This window comes from Rousettus aegyptiacus, unplaced genomic scaffold, assembly GCF_014176215.1.
Source record: "Rousettus aegyptiacus isolate mRouAeg1 unplaced genomic scaffold, mRouAeg1.p scaffold_m13_p_15, whole genome shotgun sequence".
In the NCBI taxonomy this organism is placed as follows: domain Eukaryota; kingdom Metazoa; phylum Chordata; class Mammalia; order Chiroptera; family Pteropodidae; genus Rousettus; species Rousettus aegyptiacus.
In genome coordinates, this window is record NW_023416290.1 from 58,693,829 (window position 1) to 58,718,356 (window position 24,528).

The 24,528-nt window shown below is 60.0% G+C and overlaps 1 protein-coding gene across 9 annotated transcripts in view; it reads right to left on the bottom strand.

Moving 5' to 3' along the window:
- The window catches only part of TRAPPC9 (trafficking protein particle complex 9), a 218,830-nt gene that overhangs the window by 143,332 nt on the left and 50,970 nt on the right, over positions 1–24,528 (bottom strand). For all 9 annotated transcript variants that reach the window (XM_036233060.1, XM_036233059.1, XM_036233061.1 and 6 more), the window contains 3 exons: positions 15,559–15,685; positions 6,092–6,237; positions 1,110–1,195 (listed from right to left, as the gene is read on the bottom strand). In XM_036233060.1, the coding sequence (XP_036088953.1) occupies positions 1,110–1,195; positions 6,092–6,237; positions 15,559–15,685 (359 nt within the window). The remainder of the gene's footprint in view (positions 1–1,109; positions 1,196–6,091; positions 6,238–15,558; positions 15,686–24,528) is intronic.

The following is a 24,528-nucleotide window of genomic DNA, read 5'->3' on the forward strand; positions in this document are numbered from 1 at the left end:
AACCCCGAGGCCAGCCTGGGCCTGGACAGGAGGCCGCAGCGCACACTCAGCCTTGAGGCCTGCTCTCGGAGCGACTTCAGGACTGTCTGCTTACCATGCAGCTGAGTCTCAAACCGACTTGACAACAGCGCCACACGCTGGAGGCCTGGCCGTGACCGTGAACAACGCCCCGTCTACCCGGCAAACTCCGGCTCACCCCTGTGCTCTTGGCCGGACCGGCCGTCACCTCTCCCTGACTCAGCACGTGGGTTCTGCAGCACCTCATGCACCCCGACAGCACAGCACTGGCCAGTCATGGCAGAAACCAGGTCCCCCCCGCCCCAGCGTCTCGCCCAAGGCCCGACGGGTGGCATGGGCGCCCAGCAAGACATTTGCATGAAGAGTCCACCTCTGACCCTGTAAAACTCTAAAAGAAAATGCCAATTGTCTCAGCACGTCGCTGAAAAGCCACAAAGCAGGACTATGAATTAATATGCACGGAGAAGACCTAGCAGTGGGACCCGCATGGTGGTCATGTGGTTTTGCCCTGGGAGCACCGGAGTCAGCTTGCAGGGCCAGGACAAGTCTGCCCCGCCGTGGGATTGGCTGGGCGGTTCCAACAGACACCGCTGTGAAGGCAGCTCCCCCGCCCTGCGCAAAGCGCAGACGCAGCCTCGGGCCCCGCAGCCCAGAGCCGGCATCGCCCCTCACTCCAAGGGGCCTGCTCTTCCCCGGGGCGGCGGCGCCCCCTCACTCCCAGGGGCCTGCTCTTCCCGGGGACCCTGGTCGTCTCATCATCTCATAGCGAGGACGTGAACTGCACTGATCTCACGTAAACTTCACCGTGACTGTCGCAGATCTTATATCCAACCAACCAAGCTCACCGGGTATCCAAATCAGAGGGGTCTTTGCTCGTTGAGTGAAAAATTTACTTACTGAGTACCAAGCACTAAACACACAGGAGTGATAAGACGTGCTCTCCGCTCACAGAAAGCTTACGATCTTCGGCAAAACAAATACAAGAAAAGGCACATATCATAAGATGTGTGCATCGAGTACTAAGTAAAAACCACATTTTAATGCTAAGTTGGTGTTTTGTCCCAAAGGGTCAATCAGGTGGTGATACATACCATGTTTTCAACTCGGAGTTCAAACGGCATTGGGTTATACACCATCAGCTGGACTTCACACACATCTCCTTGGACCCATTGGAAATCTAGAAACGCACACAAGCATCGGTGTGTTAGCGGGTGCTGGACCGTTCCCCAGGGTTTCGGAACACTCGGCTGGCGATCGCTTCTCCAGTGAAGCGGTGGGCGTTTGGTATCACCTGGAGACAAACGCTCCGAAGCGCGTTCTCCCGCTAGCTTACTCCAACACAGAGCAAGTCCTCGCTGCCCCTGGATGCTACGCGACAGATGCTTCCTGCCGTCCTCAGCAGGCGGGGTCATGCCAGCGCGCCCGACGCGGCTCCACAAAGCCCACATCAGTCCAGACCAAACGCAGAACCTCACCGGCCCGGAGCGCAGCACTAGGGGGCTGGCCCTGCAGCCCACTGGACGTGATGCTCCCCGCGAGAGGGGGCGAGAGGAGATGGTGGCGGTCCTCCCCGGCCGCTCCCAAGCCGGCTGCAGCTCAATGCCTATGGGAGGAAGGGTTGGGAGACGACCCCCAAGGCCCCAGCCGACCCCTGGATGAGCAGACGACCCATGGACACAGCGAGGGAGTTAGCTTTCCTGCTGTGGCGACATAAGCAAAGCTGCACACAGCAGCACTGTCTGCCGCATGCCCACGGCTCCCCTCCCTCAAGACACCCCACGAGACGAAGCAGAAGGCGCTCCAGGGGTCGCGCGCGGGGTCTGAGGCGCGCTCCTGACTACCTGGTGACACAGGTACCATCACCCCACTGCTACGGCCGGGCAGTCAAGGCCCAGACAGGGTAAGCAGTGCCTGGAGTCACAGGGCCAGTGGGCGACGTTCTGCCCAAGTGTCTGAACGCAGGGAGGGAACGGCGCCGGTGGGTGGTGGAAGGCGCCTTTTCGTGAGCAGATGCAGACGAGAATTTCTCAGCTTTCAGAGAGACCCTGCTTCTTCCTACTCCCCCTCCTGTCCCCTAACACCCCCCCACCAGACACCCTGCCCCAGGGCACCGACACCCTGCAGACAGGAAGACAGACTCCTCCTGCCCCGGGCCCTTCCCGCTCCGGAAACGCAGGTGTCCTCCCTCCGCCTCTCGCCTCTCCTCGGCCGCACCCCCCGCACCCCAGGCCACAATGGCCTTGGAGCAGGGCTCACAGAAGTCCCCATCCACAGTGCTGTGCCCGCCCCGCCCTTCCGCGGTGTCCCTGAGCCCAGCGCAGACGGCTCCATCCTCCAGAGGATGAAAATCTCACTCGTCTGAACGCGGTGCTATGCCTCGTAGCTAAGGAACTGTTTGTTGTCTCTCTCGTGGTCAAAAAAATCATTTGAAAACTCCATCTGCCTGGAGTCCTGAAAAGACCCGCACAGTTGCACGGCCCCTGTCTCCCGAGGCGAATCGCTGATTCCGTGAAGAGGTGTTTCTGTCTGGACGGGGACAGCCGGCTTCCCGACCCCTGGCGCGTAGCAGCGCGTGGCGAGCCGGGTCCCACAGCGCGCCCCGCGCCGGCCCTGCTGTCGCCCCCGGGCTCACGGCACCCGTCAGCCGCCCTGACGACGGCCGGTCACTCTCTAGGACGCCGCACGCGTGCGTGGCAGGAAGCACCCGCTTTCCTGCTGGGAGCCCGGCACGGCGGGCACTGCAGCAACGCTGTCCTGACCCTCAGCAGAACCCTCCGCGTGAGCGTCCCCCGTGTCCCGCTCTGCAGCGGACGCAGCTGCAGCCAGGGAGCCGCCACCACTGTGCGAGGTGGCCCGGTCGGAGGGCACGGCCGCAGGGCCGGGCTGTGGCCCGAGGAGTCAGACGGCTCCACCGGTCTTGGGCGGCTGTGACCTCGGCACTAAGCCCGGCCGCGCCACAGAGTCCCTTCGCCTGAAAACCGTCACCCCCCGTGCTCGAGCTCAGGACGTGGGCTCGGTCACTTCTGCGCAGTTTGACCTGGACAAAGGCGACACCAGCAACGTGCAGACAGAACGACTCGTGAGTTGTTCCAAGTGGCAGTGGGAAGTGTCTCGGAAACGGCCCCCAGCTTCTCCTCCAGTGCCCTGTGCCCCCTGCTGCGATGGCAGCCCCCCCGACCACACGCGAAAATTCATTTATGGAGATTGGAATTTTGGGTTAAAGACACGTGATTCTTCAAATCTCTAGGCATGTCCCTGCTTATAAACATATTGCCGAAGAGATATTAGGAGCCACAGAATGTAAATTACGTTTTCCTACCCACGGGTATGCAACGAAAGGCACGCACTTGGCTGGGGCTTCCATTATAACTCAGGAGAAATCTCGCCTCGTCCACCGCATTTGTCCTCTGCCCAGATGAGCAGGTGCTGCTCCTCACTGGGACGCGCAGCCACATTATAAAGGAAAAATCCTCGGGCCCTGAGCCACTGAACCTGGGCTGGAGCCCAAGCTCTCTAACCTAAGGCAGTAACTCAGGTTCGCTCAGCCTAATTTTCTCGTCTGTAAATTGGGAATACGATGCCTGCAGCGTCACAGGGTTATGAGAATCACTGGGTAACGGTGAAGCCCTCTGCAACACAAAGAATATTATTTTCATTAAAAAAAAAAAAAAAACCCTCAACAACTTCTTAATACTGAACAGGGAAAAATAAGGAGGCGGGTCCGGCCTCCGGGAAGCAGCCCCGCAGCCACGCAGGCGCCCAGGGTCCGTGTTCGCTCAACGCCCCACTCTCTCCAAATTGTTAATAATTTTTGAAGAGGGGCCCTGAATTTTCACTTTGCACTGAGCCCTACGAATCAGGTCCTGAGAAGAAGTCTCACACCTGCAGCCCCCAGATCTCCTTGAGAAGTTTCTCTAAACGATTTCTTCCTTTATTTTCTTATTTTAAAAATGAACAGGATGTGCTTCCATAGCGTAGCAGTTAGCACGTCTGCTTTACAAGCAGAAGGTCCTGGGTTCACACCCCAGTGGAGCCGCGGTCCCTGGTCTGCGGCCACGCCACCCTGAACAAGCCTGACGTCTGATCTCGGAAGCTCAGCAGGGCCGGGCCTGGTTAGCACTTGGATGGGAGACCACCTAGGAAGACCAGGTGCTGTAGGCGTAAATAATAATAAATAAATAGGTAGATGAACGAACGAACGAACAGAGGGCGCGGGCCCGCGGGCCACATCACCCCGCTCCTCGGAGCAGCCCCGCTCCCTGCCGCCCTCCAAGGCGCCCGGCTCCCGGTGCAGCCAGCACTTGCCGCCTGCCCCAGCTCAGCGGTAAGTCGCCAGGTGCTGCCCGGTGACCCTGCTACAGTCTCAGAGAGCCCGACTGCCTCCTGTCTGCTTCCGGCGTGTTTGTGCCCTGCTGCCCACCCCAAGCTGGGAGCAGCGTTGCGGCTGGGGCCGTGCTATGACGGACGCGGGTTCTGCCGTGAGTTCCTGGGCACGTCATCTACACTTCCTGAGTCCCAGTCTCCTTCTCTGCAAAATGGGATTCACCACAACCACCCCAGGCCTTGGCTCACCCTTCGACACTGCTCCAGCAGCTGGGGGCACGGCAGTGGGCAGACGGGGGGAGGGGAGGCCGACACGGACCCGCACGGGGAAACCCGGCAGCGGAGGTCCGGGGGACGGCAGGGAGGCCTGTTAGGTGCGGCGGCCACAGGAGGCCCCTCTGGGGAGGGGGCGGTCGAGGGAGCCAACGACGCGGGGCTGCGCTCCCGGCAGAGGCCACGGCAGACACGGGGCCCTGAGCCCGGCCCGAGGCGCTGCGACCGAAGCGCGGGCAGCAGCGTGAGGCTGGGTGTGCGGCGCGGGGGGCGGGGGGGGGCGGGGCGTGAGCTGGGGAGAATGGAAGGGCAGGCCCGGTGCGGATGGTCCCAGCGGCCGGGCCGGGCGAGCCAAGGGCCGTGCTGGCTGCGGGGGCGCCGTAAGGGCAACGGGACACCCACGTGAAGTCAGGATGCTCCCCCCCACTCTGGGGGCGCAGAAAGTAAGAGCAGAAACGAGGAAAACCGAAAGAGAAGAAAGCACTGGATTTCGAAAGCAGAGGGAGCAGGTTCTCAGGGTGGCCGCGCGGCCTAGGCGCCAGACTCGGGAGCAGAGAGCGAAACTCGCAGGCCCCCTGCTGACACTCGCGGAGGGGATCGGCCATGACCGCCAGGACGGCCCCCGCCCTTCGGCTCCGTCACTGGGGCGTGCAGGCCGCCTGGCAGCGATCGGCGATCACAGTCTCGTAATGCCAGGGGCGGGAGCGGGGGCTGGCCGGAAAGAGGGCGCCGGGGAGGGCACGGAGGGCCGCGCGAAGGCTCACAGGAGCCCCGGTCGGTGTGGGAGAGGACGGGTGCGGGCGGGGCCGGGACAAGGTCGGGGAGCTTAGCACAGAGAGGCACCCCAGGGGCTCCCGGGGACAGCAGCGTCCGCTCTCAACCGACCCGCAGCGCAGCTCGGCAGGCGCCTCGGAACTGGTCACCCCGAGCGCCCTCAGAACAAGGGCTGCCCGTGCTCAGCAGAGAAAATAACGCAGCGCCCCCACCCCGACGATCCCGAGCGACGGCAGCCTGCATCCTGCGGATGACTCGGAAGTCAGGCCGGGCCCGGAGCACCGCCTGATCGCCACTCGGCACCGCGCCTCGGCTTCGGGCTCGGCTGACAGAGGTCCCCTGGCTTCTAGCACTTGCACACACATCGCCCTTTACGAAAGACATTTTTAAAAATCAGATCTGTGGCAACTGCCGGACAGAGGCGGCAAACAGAAGCGACCGGTGGCCGGTGCGGACCGTGGGGCGCACGCGTGGACCGTGGGGCACACACGCGACCGTGGGGCACACGCGTGGACCACGGAGCACACACGCGACCGTGGGGCACACGCGTGGACCGTGGGGCACACACGTGACCGTGGGGCACACACGCGACCGTGGGGCACACGCGTGGACCGTGGAGCACACCGCGAGGCGCCCGCCTGCCCCCTGCAGAGCCGCAGGGCGCCTCAGGCTGAGCGCGGCGGGAGGGCGGGGCCGGCCCTACCGATTTTCTTGCTCCGCTCCTCCCCGCGGCTGTGGGCGGTGATCGGCGAGTAGATGAAGGGGCTCTTGGCGGACACGCTCTGCCCCAGCAGGCTTTTCATTTTCTGTGGCCGCAGGCTGGTGGGGAGGTTCAGCAGCTGCACACGCCTGTTGTTTCAAACAGAACAGAAAGACGTCAACGGCCTCGTTAGTGTGGTTTCGGCCAACGCAGCACCAAACAGCACGAGTCAGAAAAACAATCAATCGAACAGCAGATGACCAAGGAAGGACACGGCCGGTGGCGTGTGAGGACAGTCCGCGGGCCGGGGGCAGTGGCCCCAGCGAGAAGGGCCAGGCTGAAAGGGCTGAAATCCCACCGCCCTGCTGGCCAGGCGAGCGCCGTCCCCAGACTCACGCCCCCGCCTGCAAAGTGCAGCTGGGGCCCCTCGCGCGCGCACTGCCGCAGGGGTCACTCGGTTTCCCCCGCGGGTCTGCTGCGGCCTGCTCCGCACTGCGTCCCTCCTGCCCTTCCACCTCGGGCCTCACGCGGCCTGCCAGGCACGCCCACAGCGGACAGAGTGCGCCCCGCCCGAGGTCCAGGCCCGAGGTCCAGGCCCGCGCACGGACGTCCCCACCGGGAGCGCCACTGCGTCCCCAGTGGTGAGGTCTGCTCGTCGCGGCCCACGCTCGGGGCAGGCGGCCTGACTCTGCACGTCTGCACTCACCGACCCACGGAGCCTGAGCACGCGCGGCCGTGCGAACCACGCGTGTGCTCGAGCGAACAGCACCCCACCGTCCTGGCTCGGGTGCGGTCGCCACTCTCTCCACGTCGTCAACAAGGAAACTGACACGGAGATTAAGCATGCCGCCCAACTCCCACGGCCAGAGATCAGCGGCAGCAGGAGACACATGACTCAAACCACGGCGCCTGCGACCTCCCTGGTTGGGACCAGGACTACGCCAAGGCCCGAGACTGGAAAGACGGGAGACGGGTGGTCAGAGGCTGTGGCAGTGACACTCGCTGCTGGTCCCCTCCGGCCCCGCCCTCGGCCCCCCTGCAGGAAGTGCGCCAGGCGGCTGGGAGGGGGCCGTGCGGGTGCCTCGGACGCAGAGCACGCGGCGCCGGCCCCCACGCTCTGCCCCCACCGCACGGCAGTCCTGGAGGCCGGGCGGGGAGAGGCGCAGAAGACGCCTGTGGCCTGGGCCACCCGGTGACCTCGGGGAGGTCAGCCACCCTGGGAAACGGCCCGACGTGCCTCAGACTCGTGTGCCGCGCAAACCCTCGTTGTAGTAAAGGTTCATTCTCCTGAGATTTCGGGGCTGATTTTTCCTGCCCCGGCAAGAGGCCAGCCTACTAAAGACCCCTTCGTAGAAGACCCCCCAGACCTCACCTTTGTCAGCTGGAAGGAGCCCCGACACCTGGCGCATCCTGTCCCGTGCGTGAGCGCCCCACAGTGCTAGGCACACGCTGCGGCCCCTGAGGGTCAGGGCCACGTGCGTGGTCCTCGTCCGGTTCCCGCGAGAACCCAGGGCACTGGCGGGCGCTCGCGCACCTCCGTCCCATAGCCCGACCTGGCTCACCTGACTGCCTCACCGCACACCATCCCTTCAGGATGCTCTCATCACACGGGTCAGAACCACGCCGTGTGCTACCCGCTGCAGGTCAGCCGTGAGCTCTCCAAAGCCTAGTCTGTCTCTAGTCCAGCGCCAAGGGCAACTCTTTAATGCGTAGCTCTCAGCAAATGCTGAATGAATGCCCTCCCGAGAGCTGAATTTCAAACTCGGCTTCCAAATCTGTTGAAACGCGATACTCAAGGCTGAGCAGTTCATTACCGACGGTGGCAAATCTCACCCTTCGTGAACACTCGAAAAATGCCTGCTGCGCTGCACTGGGACCTCACGCTGGCCAGGATGCCACGCACACCAGCCGGAAGAGATCCCCTGCCCCGGCCCCTGTCTTTCCTGACCCCCATCTGCCCCGGCCCCGTCTGCCCCTGCCCCCGTCTGCCCTTGGCCCTTGTCTGTGGCCGGGACACCTCCCCAGCTAGTGCGCAGACCTGTACAACCGGGCAGGTTACTTGCCTTCCTGGACCTCAAGTGTTTCACTTACAAAATGGGGAAAATAAAAGGTCCCTGATGACACCGTGCAGAAAGAGGACTTCTCCTTTCTCGGGTTCCATGTCCCGTGGGGAGGGCCGTCCTTGGGGTACCAGTCCTGGCCCCACTCCGCCCCTCGCCCACTCCTCCCGAGGGCGGTGCTACATTTGGAAGGACGGCGAGGGGTGCACTGCTCCCGTCCTCTCGGGGCCTGCCTGCCGTCCTGCTCCCCACACGGACGGAACAGGGTCTGGCCCAAGAAAGAGCGTGCGGTCACCCAGCTTTGCCAGAGGCTGGGGTGACATCGGCCAGCCAGACCTGAGCCATGCCTGAGCCAAGCGTTCCTTTCTACTGCTTCTAAACTCAGGCAGGGAAGGGAGGGCAGTCGGATCCACATCTTCAAACCTTCAAACCTCAGCAGGTTACTCTGAGGGCCGAGTGCGTTAACATAAGTAAGGCACCTGTCACACCACCTGACTCGAAGCCCTTCCTGTCCCCTCCTTCAAACAGCACTTTTTATAAACAGAGAGTCGCGTTCCTGGTGCAAAGATGACGAGACTGGACTGGAGTGAAGAAACGGTGTTTTGGCCCCAACCCTGCCACGAGCGGCTGCAAACCTCGGACCAGGCGGGCTCTAGCTTAGCACGGGCCCGTCTGCAGAGCGAGTCCGTTCCACCTGCAACGCAGAGAGCTTTCTATTCCATGGCCAGCTCGCCATGCTGTGACCTGCAGCGTGGAAGTTCCAGATCTCGTCGACGGCTGTAGAACATGCGAGGGGGTTCGGGGGCACAGTCTGACCCTACGGAAAGACACCTGCTCAAGGCGAATGAGCGTCTGCCTGGCCAAAGGGAACCATGTGCATTTGGCACGAATCGCAGCAGAACTAATAACACGCCTGGTCTGTGAAGCCGCCGACGGGGAAGCGGGATCCCAGGGACAAAGCGTCCACGACGAGCATTGCTTTTAGGGATTCCGTGTGGAAACTGCTGGCTTCTCGGCGCACAGTCGGCCAACAGGGACTGTGCGGAGCGACCCAGAACACTAACTGGGGAAGTGCCACAAAACCCCCCGGCAGAGGAGGGCGACGCGGGCGAACGCGGTCCCCCTCTCCGCCCTTGGTTTTAACCCCCCAGCCTTATTCACGGCAGAAACACGTCTGTGAACCCACTGGACAGCTCTGCCGGCCGGGCTGTGCCTAAAGCTGGCCACACATGCCCGACCTGGGAGAGGGCGCAGCCTGCCAGCCAGACCGGACATGCGAGAGCTGAATGCGACCATTCCTTGTCCCCTTCAAAAAGCTCTGGGTTAGGAAACCCGTAAGGGAGGCACAGGCTTGGTGGCAGCAGGTTCTGGGCATGGCAGGACCCCGGGAGCCATCCCTTCCCTGGTACCCGGGAGGCTGACTTTGCTGTTTCATAAACCAAGGAAAACCGGCCTGAATATTGTGGTCTCGATGCCCTTTTACGAATGAATGCCTGAAATCCCTCCTCGAACAATGTAATTAACTTAAAAGTTTAAATTTTAAAAGCACGAAAGCCACTCAAAGAGTCTCAAAACTCCTCTGACTGAGGGTTTCGATCTTCACCAATTAAAACATCCTCATTAACACTAGAGCTCTTGGCCAGGTTGAAGGAGCTGTTGGTTTATCAAAGAAAACCGTCGACGGAATGAAAGACCCGTCAGCTTCCTGTTAATGACATCTACGCACTGCTTGGGCTTCTCCTGTGATAACTCACAACCGGTATGTGCGGGTCATCCACGTGACTCCATGGGGTGTGGCGGTCCGTGTTGGCGTTGAGGTACGGTACCGTTTCTGTGGAGAATTTTGTGGGGAATAAAATAAGATTCCTTACAGTGCTGACTGAAGACTCTTCTGCTTTAACTCTGGGCGGTAGTGACCGGCCACACAGGCTCGTGCTGGACCATCGCAAAATCCCTAGCATTTACCACTGGGCCAGGCGCATCTTAGGCACTCAGCATATACTGATTAACCAAATTTGAGAATAGAATTAAAACAAGAATATATTTTGGCTTTTTTTTACTATTATTATTAGCTTGCACCATGATTACCTGAAACCACTTTGGGGTGAACCCACTCTATGAGCCCACGTTACAGAGAACAGGTAAGTACTCTCCCATAAACTGATGGAATGGTTTTATTGTCAAAAACTAGAAAATTCCTCATAGGAAAAAATGGCTCCAATCATCTATTCTAAAACCAGAATCGTAATTACGAAACGTCACCAACAATGAATCAGCTCATGTCTAAATTCCACACAGCAGTTCACTCACAGACGTGAGCATTTTTCAACGCTCACTCCGTGACATTCATCGGGCGCTTTGGTCTTCGAACATGCTGCTGAGCTCCTCTGGCGACAAAGTCCACGTTCCCAGCAAAGGCCCTGAAGCGCCTGGCCAATCCACTGACGTAGCCCCAGACCTGCTCTCTAGGGAGGAACACTGGCCCGGGCCCCGGCACCGCTGGCGCTGTCCGGGGCACGGGAACGCGGGGCTCAGAGGCGACGCCCCTCGCAGCACGAGCACGCAGCCGTCCCACAGACCCGCCGAGCTCCGGCGCCAGCCGCACACCAGTCACGGGGGCCGCCGCCCCGCTCAGTGCCACAGCCACCTGCCGTCCCCTCTCACGCCTCAGACAGGACTCCGTTCTCCGCCGCCTGCGTCTCGCCAAAGGCTTGCCTACGAGCAGCCGTCTTCGTGAAGGGGCGTCCGTCCGTCACCCGAGACGGTGTCGGCTGTGCGGGGGGCCACCCCAGTGCTAGGGTGCTCACCGGTCACTCGGGCTGCACTAATAGGACAGCACAGGCCGACGGCTCAAACGGTGGACCTTCGCTCCTCACGGGCCCAGAGGCTGGAAGTCCGAGATCGGGTGTGGCACAGCTGGGGTCCCAGGGACGGCCCTCCGCCTGGTCACAGGTGCCACCGTCTCACTGTGTCCCCGTACCGAGGAGGAAGAGGGAGCCCAGGTCCCCTCAGCTCCTCATACAGGTGCTGATCCTGACGGGCCCCACCCTCATGGCCTGGTCTAAACCTAGTCCTCTCCCGAAGGCCCCGCCTCCGAACACCGTCCCACGTGTGGATCGGGGGACACCGCCCGCTGGAACCTCCCCACCCCGGCCAGTGGCAGGGCCGAGTCACCCCGTGCCCCTGCCTGCCAGGCGGAAGTTCGCACTGAGGCACCTGAGAGCTGAACTGCCCGCAGCCGGAAGGCGTCCCTGTGTGCAGCACGTGGCCGCACCCCTGGGGCCACAGCTGCTTAGGGCAGCACTGGGCCGGCGACCAGGCTCCGTGCACCGTGACATGCGCACCGAACACCCCGGCACACAGGCCGTGTGACGTCTGAGGACCCCAGGCTCACCGCCCGCCTCCCCCACTCGGCGATGATCCCTCCGCAGGTAAGAGGCGAACCCTCTATCTCTGCACCGGGCACCGAGTAACTGTCCCCGCGCTGAAAACCTTGCGACGTGAAGATGACCGATTCTTTGCTTTCCAAATGATAAAATCTTTGGTGCAGAGAGACCAAATAAAATTCGCATTTCCTGACGGCGACTCTGTCTCGTCAGAAGACGCACCGCTGCGTCTCCAGCCAGGAGGAGAATTCACACTGAAAGACCAGTGCCATGCGGAGCTCCCCAGCCCCGAGACGTCGCCCCGCTAGCACGGGAGCAAAGGACATTCGAGTCCACGTAATCGCCACGTGCAGGTTTTTCTGGCTGTGGACAACAGGAATTTTTCCGCATTCCTTGAGAGCGCGACGGGGCTCAATTCAGCCGATTCCACTTCACACGTAGAGACAAAACCCAGAGCCGACAAGGAGCGGCCACGAGACCCCCCCCCACGCAGGAGGAGGAAGCGCGCCCGCCACCCTCGGGAAGGGTCCAGGCCCGCAGGCAGCCTCCTCGCGGGCAACGCGCCGCCCCACACTTCCCATTCGATGCAGAAATGTGCGTCATCAGCCCCCATTTGAGAAGAGGAAACCGAGGCTCAGAGAAGTGAAACAGCTCGAACAAAGCCACACGATTAACTTCAAAACCAGGATTCACACGTAAGGCTAAGGAACAAATCTTAGGGTATTTTCCCAATTTTACATGAAGGGCATTTACTAGGGCATAGCATAAATAAGACACATCAATAAATTTGAGTTCCTGTCCTTCCCCTCCGAACCCCAAAGAAATGCTTATGCAGCATCCGTCACGCGTAGCCATGGCACAGAGAAGTCTGGGGGAGGTGGCAGCACGTGGTGCATTCTAGGACAACCCGTGGTGCAGCTTCGGAGAAAAACGACCTTGATTTGACAAGGAGAAAGGAAAGTGACAGAGGCTGAAGAATCGAGGTGCGCGGACACCACATTTATCCCGGCTCCTTATACTTCCTCACGGCAAAAACCCGGGAGAGCGGCACCAAAACCAAACTACCTGTGTGTGAAAATTAATCTCGAACCAAAACAAAGGCCCAGTTACGCGTCAGAACAGAAGCACCCAGCCAGCCCTCCGGTCGGAGAGCGTCGCAGGTCCAAGGAAGAGGAGACGCAGCTCGGAGAACGAGGTGGTGCCGCCTCCGGACGGGGCTCGCGGCCCCGAGGTCACAGCGGCCGCGGCCCTGACTCACGAGCACCACAGCTCGGACGCCAGCGGCAAGGCGGGGGGCAGGCCACTGTGGCGGTCCTTGTCGGCTGCCCCCCGACCTGCAGCGCACCCTGCCCGTGCCGACAACTCTCAGGTCGGGCTTTAAGAACCGCCACACGCCCTCCTCTCAGGTGCGAGGCTTGGGGGGACTGGCTCAGTTCTGGGTCCACGACCCCATCAGAGGCAGTGGAAAGTGAGGGGGCGTTCGTGAAAGAAGCGGCATCTCCCCCACAGGCGTTAGAGAAGCTGCCCGCCCTCTCCGGGACGTCAGGGGACGAGCAGCTGCCGCCACCGGGTACCAGCTGGGGCCCGAGACTGAAGCCGACGCTGCCAAGGGCAGAGCTTCGAGGAGGAGGAAGGCCGGGCTCTGATGAGGTTGTCTGGATCCCAGCTTCAGCCCTTCCCGAAGCCCCCCGCCAGCCCCGGGCTCTTCGGGTGGACGGGCCGAAGATGGTCTGGGTGGGGTGCTCTGTCGACTGCTGTACAGAGGATCCTCAGGCATGCAGCTGTCCACTCGTTCAACACACGTGACTGCCTAGGGGCCACGGAGACAAGGAACTCTTCAAGGAGCTCGTCGAAGAGCAGGACCCCCAGTGTCCACACAGATGCGGAGTCAAGTTCCCTAAGTGCAGCAGGAGACATGGCCGACTGACTGCTGGCCAGCTGATCCAAGGCCAGTGCGTCACCTGACCCAGGGCCAGTGTTCACTGCCTCCCTCACCCACACACGTGACAGAGGCCGGGAGAGCCCGGCACGCTGCAAGCCTGTGAGACTGGCCCAGAAGCCCAACATGAACCTGTCCAGAGCACGCCTGCCTCCCTAAAAAACAGAAGGTACACGCCGCCCGCACGGCCCCTCCTCCCTTCCTCCTGTCTCGGATGCAGGTGTGTTACCTGGAGCTGCAGCAGCCATATGACAATCACGAGGCACAGACAGAACTGCAGAGAGGTCACCTGTTCCCGGCTTCCTAATAAACTTTAGGGAAAATAACCTCTTGTTGGCTAGCCACTGCTAGGTTTTCTGCTCTTAACAGGTGAAATAATTTGTCATTTATACAGAAGGTATAGACATTTCTATCTGTGCAGCTTTAGAAAAAGGCTTTACGTAGGAGATGATCCTTTAAGTAAATCTTGAAAGATGACTAAGTACCGTCAGGCAGAGTAAGGGAGGAAAAGGCACTTCAAGCAGAAGACGAAGCCTGAACAAAGGAATAAAACCCCATCACACGCGCGCCTACTCCGAATGTTTCTACAAGGGTTACGAGGATGGGTGGAGTTAGGACCAGGGGCACGATCAAAGTCTGGAGCTAGAGCGGGCCACGGATTTTGTGAGCCACGTGAAACGAACGTCTTGCACTTGAAGCCCCGCGCACAGGACGGCCCAGCCAGCCCCGTGGCAGTGTGTACGGCGACGAGGAGGCCGCGTGCGCCGGAGGACACCCGCCCTTCCTCGGGCCTCCCCGCCGAGCCACTGCCCGGCTGCTCCGAGGGGTTTCGGCACCGTCTCAGGCCGCAGTCCGCCGTCTGGACGGGGTGGCCTGCCGACGCTGTCCGATGACCTCCTCAGTGCCGAGTGCCCATCGGCCAGCCAGCGACGTCTGGGCACGGCGGCCCTTCCCGCCCCCTGCTCGGGGACAGGCGCGCTTCGCTCGGGCGACAGAGCGCCCCATGCGGTGGCACTGCCGGCCCGTGAGGGCACGCGGCAGGGGGCGGGGGGGGGGCGCAGCTGTCAGCACGGCCTCACGCTGCCGCACGCCGCTCCCCCGAGCTCCCCCAACGACCTACGCCATTCTTTTCTGATAAGCACCCTGACACCCAAGGAGATTAAGTGACTTGTTCACGTACCGCACAGCCTTTCCCGCCATGTCACAATGCCCAGTGGGACCTGGGGACGATGGCCAAGCCAGACCGCCTCGGAGATGCTTAGTACTCCCACCGGCTACCGCCTAAGGTCACAGCACTTCCGTGGCCAGCAAAATGGCAAGTTTCCACTGTTTTTTCAGTCTTCACACAAGTCTTTCAGAAACTCAGAATCATTCCATGAAATTCGGTCATAAATTTTTTTAAGGGCCCACTTGGCAAGTGTTACAGAGCCCCCGTCTCTAACACCTTACGATCTGTGAAGAAGGACGGTCCCCTACACAGGCCGCTCCAGGACTGTGCGCACTGGCGTGTCTGTGCGAGAGGTGAGCGGCGGGGGCTCTGGGCAGGCAGGGGACGCCTGGAGCCCCGGGTCGTGGCGGGCAGCAGGGGAAGTGTGCTAAGGGCTCCCACATGCAGCGAGTCACAGAACGGCCGTGCCGTAAACGGACTGATGTCAGGGAAACATGGACACGGGTGGGGGTGGCATGTCAGCAAAGCCACCGGAGTACGTGTGTGTCCAAGGAGCCACACCCACGCCGTGCGCACCTGCACCGCTTAAGAAAGGGAAGCTGGTGAGCAGAAGAGTGACAAGGCCAGGTCTGTACTGCGACCGAGCGGTCACGACACAGCTGGACATGGGCTTGCATCTGGCTCTGCTGCTGGATAGGCACGTGACTGTGACAGTGACGATGTCACTGGCCTGATTCTCTCGTCTGTGACCCCTGCTCTCATGTCAGGAATGCCGACGAGGTCTGACGAGAAACTGGACCGGATCCACAGCCGGCGACCAACGGACACGCCTCTAAAGATGTGTACTCAGGACCGGACGAGGGGACGGTGCTCCAGAGTGACGTGCGCCCTTCGCGCTCCGGCGGGGCCTGGCTTACCTGACGATGGGAAGCTTGGTGAAGGGCACGGGCAGCAGGGTCAGGCCGTCCGGGAGCGTGATCACTTCCATCGTCCCGGGGCACTTGGACGTGTAGCTCTCCAGGCTCTGAGTCACGTCTTTCTTTTCTGATGGGAAAATGAAAACAAAATGACCGTTAATTAAACAAAAGTAAACGTGGGAGGTTTTATTTTATGTAACCAAAAATAAAATTCTTAACCCAATGTCTAATGGTCCAGTGAGCCCAGCCTTCGGGCGGAAATAAGCGAGCAGTGACCACAAGAGACAAAAGGAAGGAAGAAGTTATATTCAATTTATTTAAATAATCACTAGAAGCTGCTCCACTTAAGGACCTGTGGCTAAAAACAAATTAAGTTATTATCTTCGAGGAGATTTCATTTTCCAAGAGAACAAATTCTCACCAAATTCCCAGAAAGTCGGCAGGTAGGCAAGACCGCAGAACCAGTGTTTTTTATTACTTAAGAAATATTTTTCTACAAGGCAACATGCCAGGCCCCATCCCCAAGGAGTTCTTAGTCCATCTGTATAAAGATATTAAAAAGCACAAACACGAGTTCACACGGTTTATGCCCAGACAGAGTTTTGTGAGATAAGACGGCTTCTCTCCACTTGGTCCCCACCCCAGGCACGAGGAGGGAGGAAAAGAGGGCGTAGGTGACAATCGATGATGTTTGGAGCCAACAACGGGCTCCCAACACCTGCTCACAGACTGGGACTGCCGCACTGCGGAGCTCGGTGACTGCCGCACTGCGGAGCTCGGTGACTGCCGCACTGCGGAGCTCGGTGACTGCCGCACTGCGGAGCTCGGTGACTGCCGCACTGCGGAGCTCGGTGACTGCCGCACTGCGGAGCTCGGTGACTGCCGCACTGCGGAGCTCGGTGACTGCCGCACTGCGGAGCTCGGTGACTGCCGCACTGCGGAGCTCGGTGACTGCCGCACTGCGGAGCTCGGTGACTGCCGCACTGCGGAGCTCGGGGGTGCTCTCCTGCTCTAAGACTCACACTAACTCGGGCAGGCGGGCGTCACTGTGCCCACTCTGCAAATGACAAAGCTGAGGCCAAGTGAAGTTGAGCAATCCGCGTAAGGTCACGCGCTCAGCCCTGAGCCCGTGGTCCTGTCACCGTGCTGGTAACAGGAACAAGGTTAAGGAACCGAGGGTGGGCGTGGGTGACGGATTTAATCCTTCCAGCCTCCATTTCCACTGTCACTGCTGACAGAGGAAGACGTAAGACTGGGAGAGACAGGGGGCCACGGGGGACACGGCCACGGGGGACACGGCCACTGGGGACACGGCCACGGGGGAGGCCTGCGGCGAGGAAGTCAGAGCCGGGTCTGGGTCACCGGCACGGTCTTCCCCGCCTGTTGCGTGGCCACCTCCGGAAGCCAGTCCACCTCTCCGGCCTCACCTTCCCGTCTAAAGAACGGGCCGAGAACGGAACGAGGCCACGCGCTGGCAGCAGAAGCCGGGAGACACGGGCGGTGAGCACAGTGGAGTGATGGCAACTGTCATCGCCGTCACACGTGTGCAACGAAGGAAATGTGAGGATGCGCAAATGGCTGCAGAGCGAGGCCGAGCGCTCCACCGAGGCTGGTGGCCATAAATGACAAATTCCCGGGCGAGGACTCCACAGACTGCAGGCGCACGCATTAATGGGTAAACGGCTGCCGCCGGAGTTCTCTGTCTAGGCATCATCATTCTTCGGGGAGCAGGAGGGCAGAAAAGCAACCAGAATTAATTCTTAATACAACACAGTTATGTTAATCACAACATGAACAAAACTGTTTAAATAATCAAATCATCTCCAATTCACAGATGGTAGCTCTCCCATGGGGCTCCGGCTGGCAGCGCGTCAATGGCCTCGTGTGCCTAACGCGAGGTAGCGCACGCGGGGTCTCGGTATCTCGTTAGCGTGAATCACGCCCTCTCAGCCGACCCCGCCGAGATGAAGACGGGAACGAATCTGTGTGCGATGCCGAGTGCCGCCCGCGCGCCGCCCCGGGAGGAAAGGCGTGTGCAGGAGGGCACTGCGGGGCTGGGCCGCGGCCGGCAGGAAAAGCAGCGCGTGGCGATTCCGCGGTGCGGCCACCCTCGTTTCTTCCAGGCCGTGAGCCGAGACAGCCGTGTGCGCACTGGGTCGGCCACGATGTTATAAACAGGTAGAGAACAGAAAGGCGAGAATGTTCTCGTCAGAATAAACTCACTGATCGTTCCGTATTATCAGGCCGGGACCTCTCCGGGGGTTCCCAGCAAGCAGGCCCCCTCTTGTGCCCCTCATTTCTAGATAAGTTGAAAACAAACCAAAGAGAAAAGATGGAAGCTAAATACCGCCTTTACCACCGACACAGACCATGCTGAAGGGCACGACCCGGTGTCTTAGGAGGCGCTACTCCTCTCTGACACCCGGACTTTGACAGACAGGCCATCCCACCCAGACAGGCCGCGTGGACGGGCAGGCCCCCGCCACGCACCAGGCGGAGGCCGCGGAGCGCGGGGAGCACGCGGGAGAAACGGCCCGCGGACGGCAGTCTGGGAAGCTGGCTAAGGGCAGTGGGACGGGACGAGCTAGCGAACGGGTCGGAAGCACAGGGAGCCCACCGCAGGGGCGAGAACACCGAGGGCCCGGGACGCGCCCCCCTGAGCCCAGGCTGCCGGGGAGCCAGGCGGGGACTCTCCGCCCGGGCTTTGACCCGGATGACCTCCCTGGGCATTAACGTGCCCGCTCCACAGGGAGGGGACTTGCGGCTTGGGAGGGCCACGTGAGCTGGCCTGGGGTCACTCTGGTAACCGGTGGCTGAGCCGCACATATACTTGGACCTACGAGCTCACTCCTCCTGTTGTTTCCACTGTGTCACACAGCCCGCCCAGACCCCCAACCTGTGAGGGTACCGAGGACACGGACCGCTTGAAACACGATCTGCGGCCAGCGGAGCTTCTCACATGGCAAGAAAAATCAACTCACGCTTTTTTCTGTCCACTCTGCGAATACGACCAGGCAGCACAGCGATCCGAAGACAAAGGCTGACCAGTCGGGCATGTGCCACCACTGCAGACACTAACGAGGGCCAAACCAGCCGACGTCGGCCGGGCCTGTCCCGAAAACGAGCCCCTCCTAAGGGCACGCGGGCAGGACCGACGCTCGAACCGCCCCCGTCAGCAACGCTTCATGTTTGCCTCTCACTCGGTTTACACGGCGACCCCTCGGAGGCCCCGACGAGCGATCATTCAAGTACGCCAGGAGATTCGACGTTTCTCCCTGTTCTCGTCAAGTACATAAACACGCTCCACCAAAACGGAAGGCGATTATGTTAAGCCGTCAGCCTGTTATATCATCGTCGATTTAAAGCACTACCTGGAAAATATCTGAATATCTCTAGAGACCTCAATATAACACCCAGAAGGTGAAGTTATCTTAAGAATGAAGACTTAGCACATAATTAGAAAGAATCTGCACACCCAATTATGAAGTAGTGGTTAGGTAAGATATGGCGCAGCAGCAGCCTGCGACTCACGCAATCATTAAAAACGACATTTACAAAGATGCTGCGGTAATACCGAAAAAGTCTGTTACAAGGAAAACAGGATGCGATTTATTTTTATAAAATAAATTCGATTTAAAAATAAAACCATTGGAAAAAATAAAAAACAACACAAAGGAAATGTACCACAATGGCCACGGTATTTGCCCATGCAGGGCTAGGCATAACTTCTTCCATTCCATTTACGTTTTCCAAGACTTCTAAACAGAGCACACATTGGCCAAATAAAAAAATTATTTCAAAAATACTTAAGAATTGAATTTTCAAAGAAGTTTTCTAAGGGAAAACCAGGGGTCGTTCGTAAGTGTCCCACGGGAGGGGAAAACGGAGCGTCCTGAAACGCCACTGGGCTGAGGAAATGCGGGGGCCGCGTGCCTGCAGCGGAAGCTCACCGTGGCCACGTCACGGCCTTCGTGCCGCTGTCCCTGGCAGTGCTGAGGACGACATCTGCAGCGGCAGCTGACGTCTCCTGAGGCCCTACTATGTGCCGGGCTCTGGGCCAAGCACTGTACGTGGTGGTCCCCGAAACCTCAAGGGAGGTGCCATGTCGTCTCCGCATTGCAGGCGAGCAAACTGAAGCAGAGAGAGACCGCGCCCCCCCCCTCCGCCAGGTGCTCCTCTGGAGTGAACGGCAGCGCGTAGCCACCTCCCCTTCTTCTAAAACTACTTCGCATTTCATTCGACGCATCTTGCACAAAGAAACACGGAGCGCCTGTCCTGTAGGAGGAGGGCCCCGCCTGAGCACCCGACAGGACCCGCGCCTGCAAAGACCACACGCTCGTAGGTCCTCCGTCTCCTCCTCCGCCTGGCAGGGTCCCGATTAAGACGGACTGCGGAGTAACTTGGGAAAGGCAGTTCCGCATACACTGGACTGCCTCTGGCTACCCCAATGTCTGCAGCAAATGACAGCTGGATGTAGAGCTGGGGACTGAGAAAGGCAAGGTAAAAACGGGGACCATAGGACACACTCGAAAAGTGCGTAACTTCTCTCCTGGCCCTCAGCCCAGCTTTGCGGAGGTCCCAGGAGAGCCCCGCTCCGGCCCCAGCCACCTTGACACTGATGAATGGCCAACTTCCAACCCATCTTCCCTGGGCTGAGCAGCAAAGTAATGAGCTGGCGATAAAGCGAAGGAGACGCTGAATACATTAAATCTGACGTTTTCTCTCATCCCATCCTTGTCTTTCAAACGAATGACCGCTCCACTGACGTCGAGAGCCTCTGCGACAGAGACAGCCAGAGCGTGGGGTCCATGCCGGCCGGCGCATCCTTTGGCGGGCTCTGCTCCGTGTCAGTGTGGGGCAGCGAGATGCACATGCGATGAACTCGGTGAGTGTGCCGGACAACCGGAGGTAACCGAGGCCAAGGAAGAGCACGGACTCCACGGCCGGACGCCAGGTTCAAATCCCAGTCCTACCTCGGAGGCCTGAGGCATGTCGGCTCATCCCATTATGCCCCGATTACCTCATGGTAAAAACGGCCTGTAACAGCCCCCTCGGAGGGCAAGTGCGGTTCACGCACGTGTGCACGGGCACGTCCTCCGCCCCACGAACAGCAGGGAAGCCTAGTGCCTAAGCGAAAGGACGAACTGGGCGGGACTGAAAAGAACACTGTGTACCAAACACGCTGAGGAATTTGAACTTGACTCCTGCAGGCAGTGGGGAGCCTCTGATGCTATTTGAGCGGAAGATCACTGCGGGTGAGCGCCAGCTTTAGGCCGATCGTTCTGTAGCCTGGCTGGAAGATGGGTAAGAAGGGGGACTTGGAGGCAAGGAGGTGTCGCCGTCTCCCAGACCAGAAGTGGCAGAGTCTGGCCCGGGTGGCGCTGTGCGGGCACCTTGCTCATGGCCGCCAGGCAGGTCCAGAGAAAGTGGGACCGCTCCGCCGCGGGAAGCACACTGATTTTGTATGTCGCTGAGAGGCACCATGTCCCACAAAGACGAAATCCTTCGAGAAGCTGCAGAATGCCTTTGTAAAACCGGCCCAGGAAGTTGTACTTCGGTTCACCTAAAACTTGGCGTATCGGGATTTTCTCGTAACTAGTAAATCCACTAATGTGTTTGGGGTTTTGACACACGGATCGTTCTTCTTCTCCCTATCTTACACGAGTGGTTTCTCCACTTTGTCACAGGCACTCACCACGTGGCACGACGCGGCACGTACGTCGCCAACGCAGGACTCAAGGAAGTCGGAGGCTCCCCTCACGGCGCCGGCGTTCGCCCGACCCCACGACCCCGCCCGTCTGTTTCTGACAGAGCAAAGGGACCGTACGAATCGCAAGTTAGTGCTCTCCCCTGCGGAGGCCCCTCCAGGCGACTGTAACATAACGAGGCACGCGCTCACCCTCCCCTCTCCCCCACCCAGGTGTGACGACGACACACGCTCAACCGGACTCCCGAGGGAACCGCACACACCATCTGCAGGAAAACGCAAGGGGAGAGGCACATCGGGAACAGGAGGCAGGCGGCGACGTCGCGCACGCGGCCGCCGCGGCTTGAAAACCGCGTCCTTCGCTGTCGGCCGGAGTCCACACGGCGCCCGCGTGCGCTGCTGTGAACGTCGAGGGCGGCTCGCACACCTACGGCCTGAGAGGACACTGTAACAGGAGTGAGACACAGGATGCAGGGCTTCGAACCCAAATCCTGCGTGTTCTAAGCTGTCAGTCCATATTTTAGGCACTTTCGAGTATCGCAGTCATGTTATTTCACCCGTAATCTCTGATACCAAAATCTAGTAAAATAATGCATTCTCTTTTTCGGTACCATTTCAAAATTTACTGAAATTCAAAAATATGTAAAGAACATATACCTAGGGTTATAAAAGATGACCGGAAAAGCACACTATAATTCGCAGGAAGTCTAGAATTACGGAAAGTGAGCGAGCGCAGGGCACGGCCAGGGAGAAGGGCCTCTCAGCGTCTGCTGCCTGGACTCGCGGATGACGTCTGCTGCCCACGTGGCATCCGCAAGCTCAGATTTCATGTCGGCCTCGGATCTTTCTTTTCAATATAAGCACTTCACACAATTATTTCCTGTCTGACTCCCAACGCCAAGCTTTTCCCGTCCCCAAGCTTCATCCTTCAACTTTCCCAGAATTTTTACCATTATGTACGTGGATAAATAATAAAAGCGTTTCACTAACCCTCTGACTACATGTGACATGGCTTGCATCATTTTGCATGACTTTTCACACATGTGATTTTACAAACCATGAGAAATCTCCCTGGGTCACAAGTCTGCTTGGGGACGCAGCAGGGGGCGCTGCAGGCCGCAGAGCCCCGAGGGTGGCGGGCGGCAGCCGCGGCTCTAAGCACTTAACGTCCACGTGGGGAGGACGGTTCCCAGGGATGAGCAAAGACCCTAAAGGGCCTCGGTGAGTAACGCCCGCTAGCTAGTAACTTGTGCTTGTGAAAGCTGCTTCCCAGCCCGCGGAGCGGAGCGCGGCTCCCGCCCTGGCCTCCCAGGGGACCGTGTCACAGGCGGACTCCGGGGCCTGGGACCAGAGCGGGGACTGGTGTCATAAATTCTGAGTTAACTGTGGGCTGAGCAATATTTTCCTTCAAAATATCAGTATTTCTCCTGAAGGCTAAGTCTTTATTTGAACCAAATAACCAAATCCGCACCCAGCTGAGTGGGGTGTGTGTGTGGGGAGGGTGATCTAGCAGCTGCTGGGGCGTCCGCGTAAGACAGAGCGGTGGCGGCGACGTGGATTAATCGTCTCGTACTCTCTCAGCACTGCAGGAGGCAGGTCCTCACTGTGCCTGGCTCACGAACTCGGAGGATCAGGTGGAGAGGCAGGTGACGCGCCCGAGTAGGACACGGAGCGAGCGAACTCTGGCTGAGCGGCTGCCACACACACTCCTAGGTGGACAGACTGGTCCCGGCCCCCGAGGAGCCCGTGTCCCAGCGAGGAAGGGGGCTGACGGTAGAAAGGCAGGGAGACAGGATGATGCCGAGCAGTGAGCGGGCACCTGACGCAGACGGGAAGAGTGAAGAAAGCCGGCGACGCCCCGGAGAGAAATGCCGCGGCAGAGAGAAGAGATGCGCGGGCCAGGGATGGGGGCGAAGGCGGGTTTTTCTTGACGAGACAGAAATAAGACCAAACACGGCTGCAGCGCACTGAACGACACAGCCTGGAGGGAGAATTATTTCGGAGAAGGAGCAATAAAATCACGAGGAGCCTGGCAGACTCTTGGCGATGATGTGGATTTCATTGCATTTTCTTGCCCGCGTAATGGGAGCCCACGGCGAGCGTGAGGCAGACGGCACTCCGCGTGATGCTGAGGACGGGCGGGCCTGTGACTGCTGGACAGGGCGGCGGGGGCGGCGCGGCGGCTGCGACTGGGCCGTGAGGGCGGGGGCGGTGGGCAGCGGCCGCACTTGGGATGTCCTGAGGAGGTAAAGCCCCGCGACGTACGGGTGAGGGCTTAGCCGTGGGGTCTGGGGATGTGAAGGACGACCTCACGGTTTCTGGCCCCAGCGACGGGACGGACAGCAGTGGCGTATGCGGAGCTGGGGTGTGCAGATGGCGGGGCGGGGAGACATTCGAGTCCAGGGCTCTGGGTGGGACTGAACGCGAAGCCACGTGTGCAGCCCTCCGCAGCCCCGGGGGCCAGTGACGCCCACCCACGGAACGTGCAGGCGGCACAGGCCGGGCAGGGGCCGAAGGGGCCCTCTGTGTGGACACGGAAGTCACCAGGGCGGAGGCAGCGGGGGAGCCGCAGGACAGACGCCAGGGGCCGACACCCCCCGCGCGGGAGGAGAGGCGGCCAGAGTGTAAACGACCATGTCGTCCAGGGAGGGGGAAGGCAGCAAACTGCGGCTTCTTCCCTTTCATCCCCAAACCCCCACCCCCCGCCTGTCCCTTCCTTCCCCAGGGTGAAGTGAATGACCACGCTGACGAGCCCGCTGTGCACCCGCCTGCAGGGCTGGTCCTCGCCCCCGGCCCAGCGTGACGGCTGCCGCCACCCCGCCCCGTCTGTCTCGCCAGCTGCCTCTCCTGCGGATCCCTGAGCCCACGGCCGTGTGGGCACCTGACGTTACACGGCACGGGTGCTACGCCCAAGTGCACCGGGAGCACTCAGAGCTCCCTGCGGCTGCCTGCGAGGACCGGCCCCTCCCACAACCTTGCTGGCCCCGTCCCAAAGCTCAGATCAGAGGTCACCTCTCCCACCGCCCGTGTCTGGCACGGTACCCAGCGCATGAGTCATGATCGATAATTACTACAGAAAGGAAATGAAGAGACCTTCTCCCGCATAACCGTCCACCCCTTCCCGGCCCCTTATTCTCCATAAGGTATTCCTGGAAACCCTGAAATGCATCCCCTACGAGCCCTCGGGGTCTACAGTAATTGCACTCAAACTGAAAAACCTATCTACTTTACATGTAAAAAACAAAATTTTTGAAGGAAGCGGT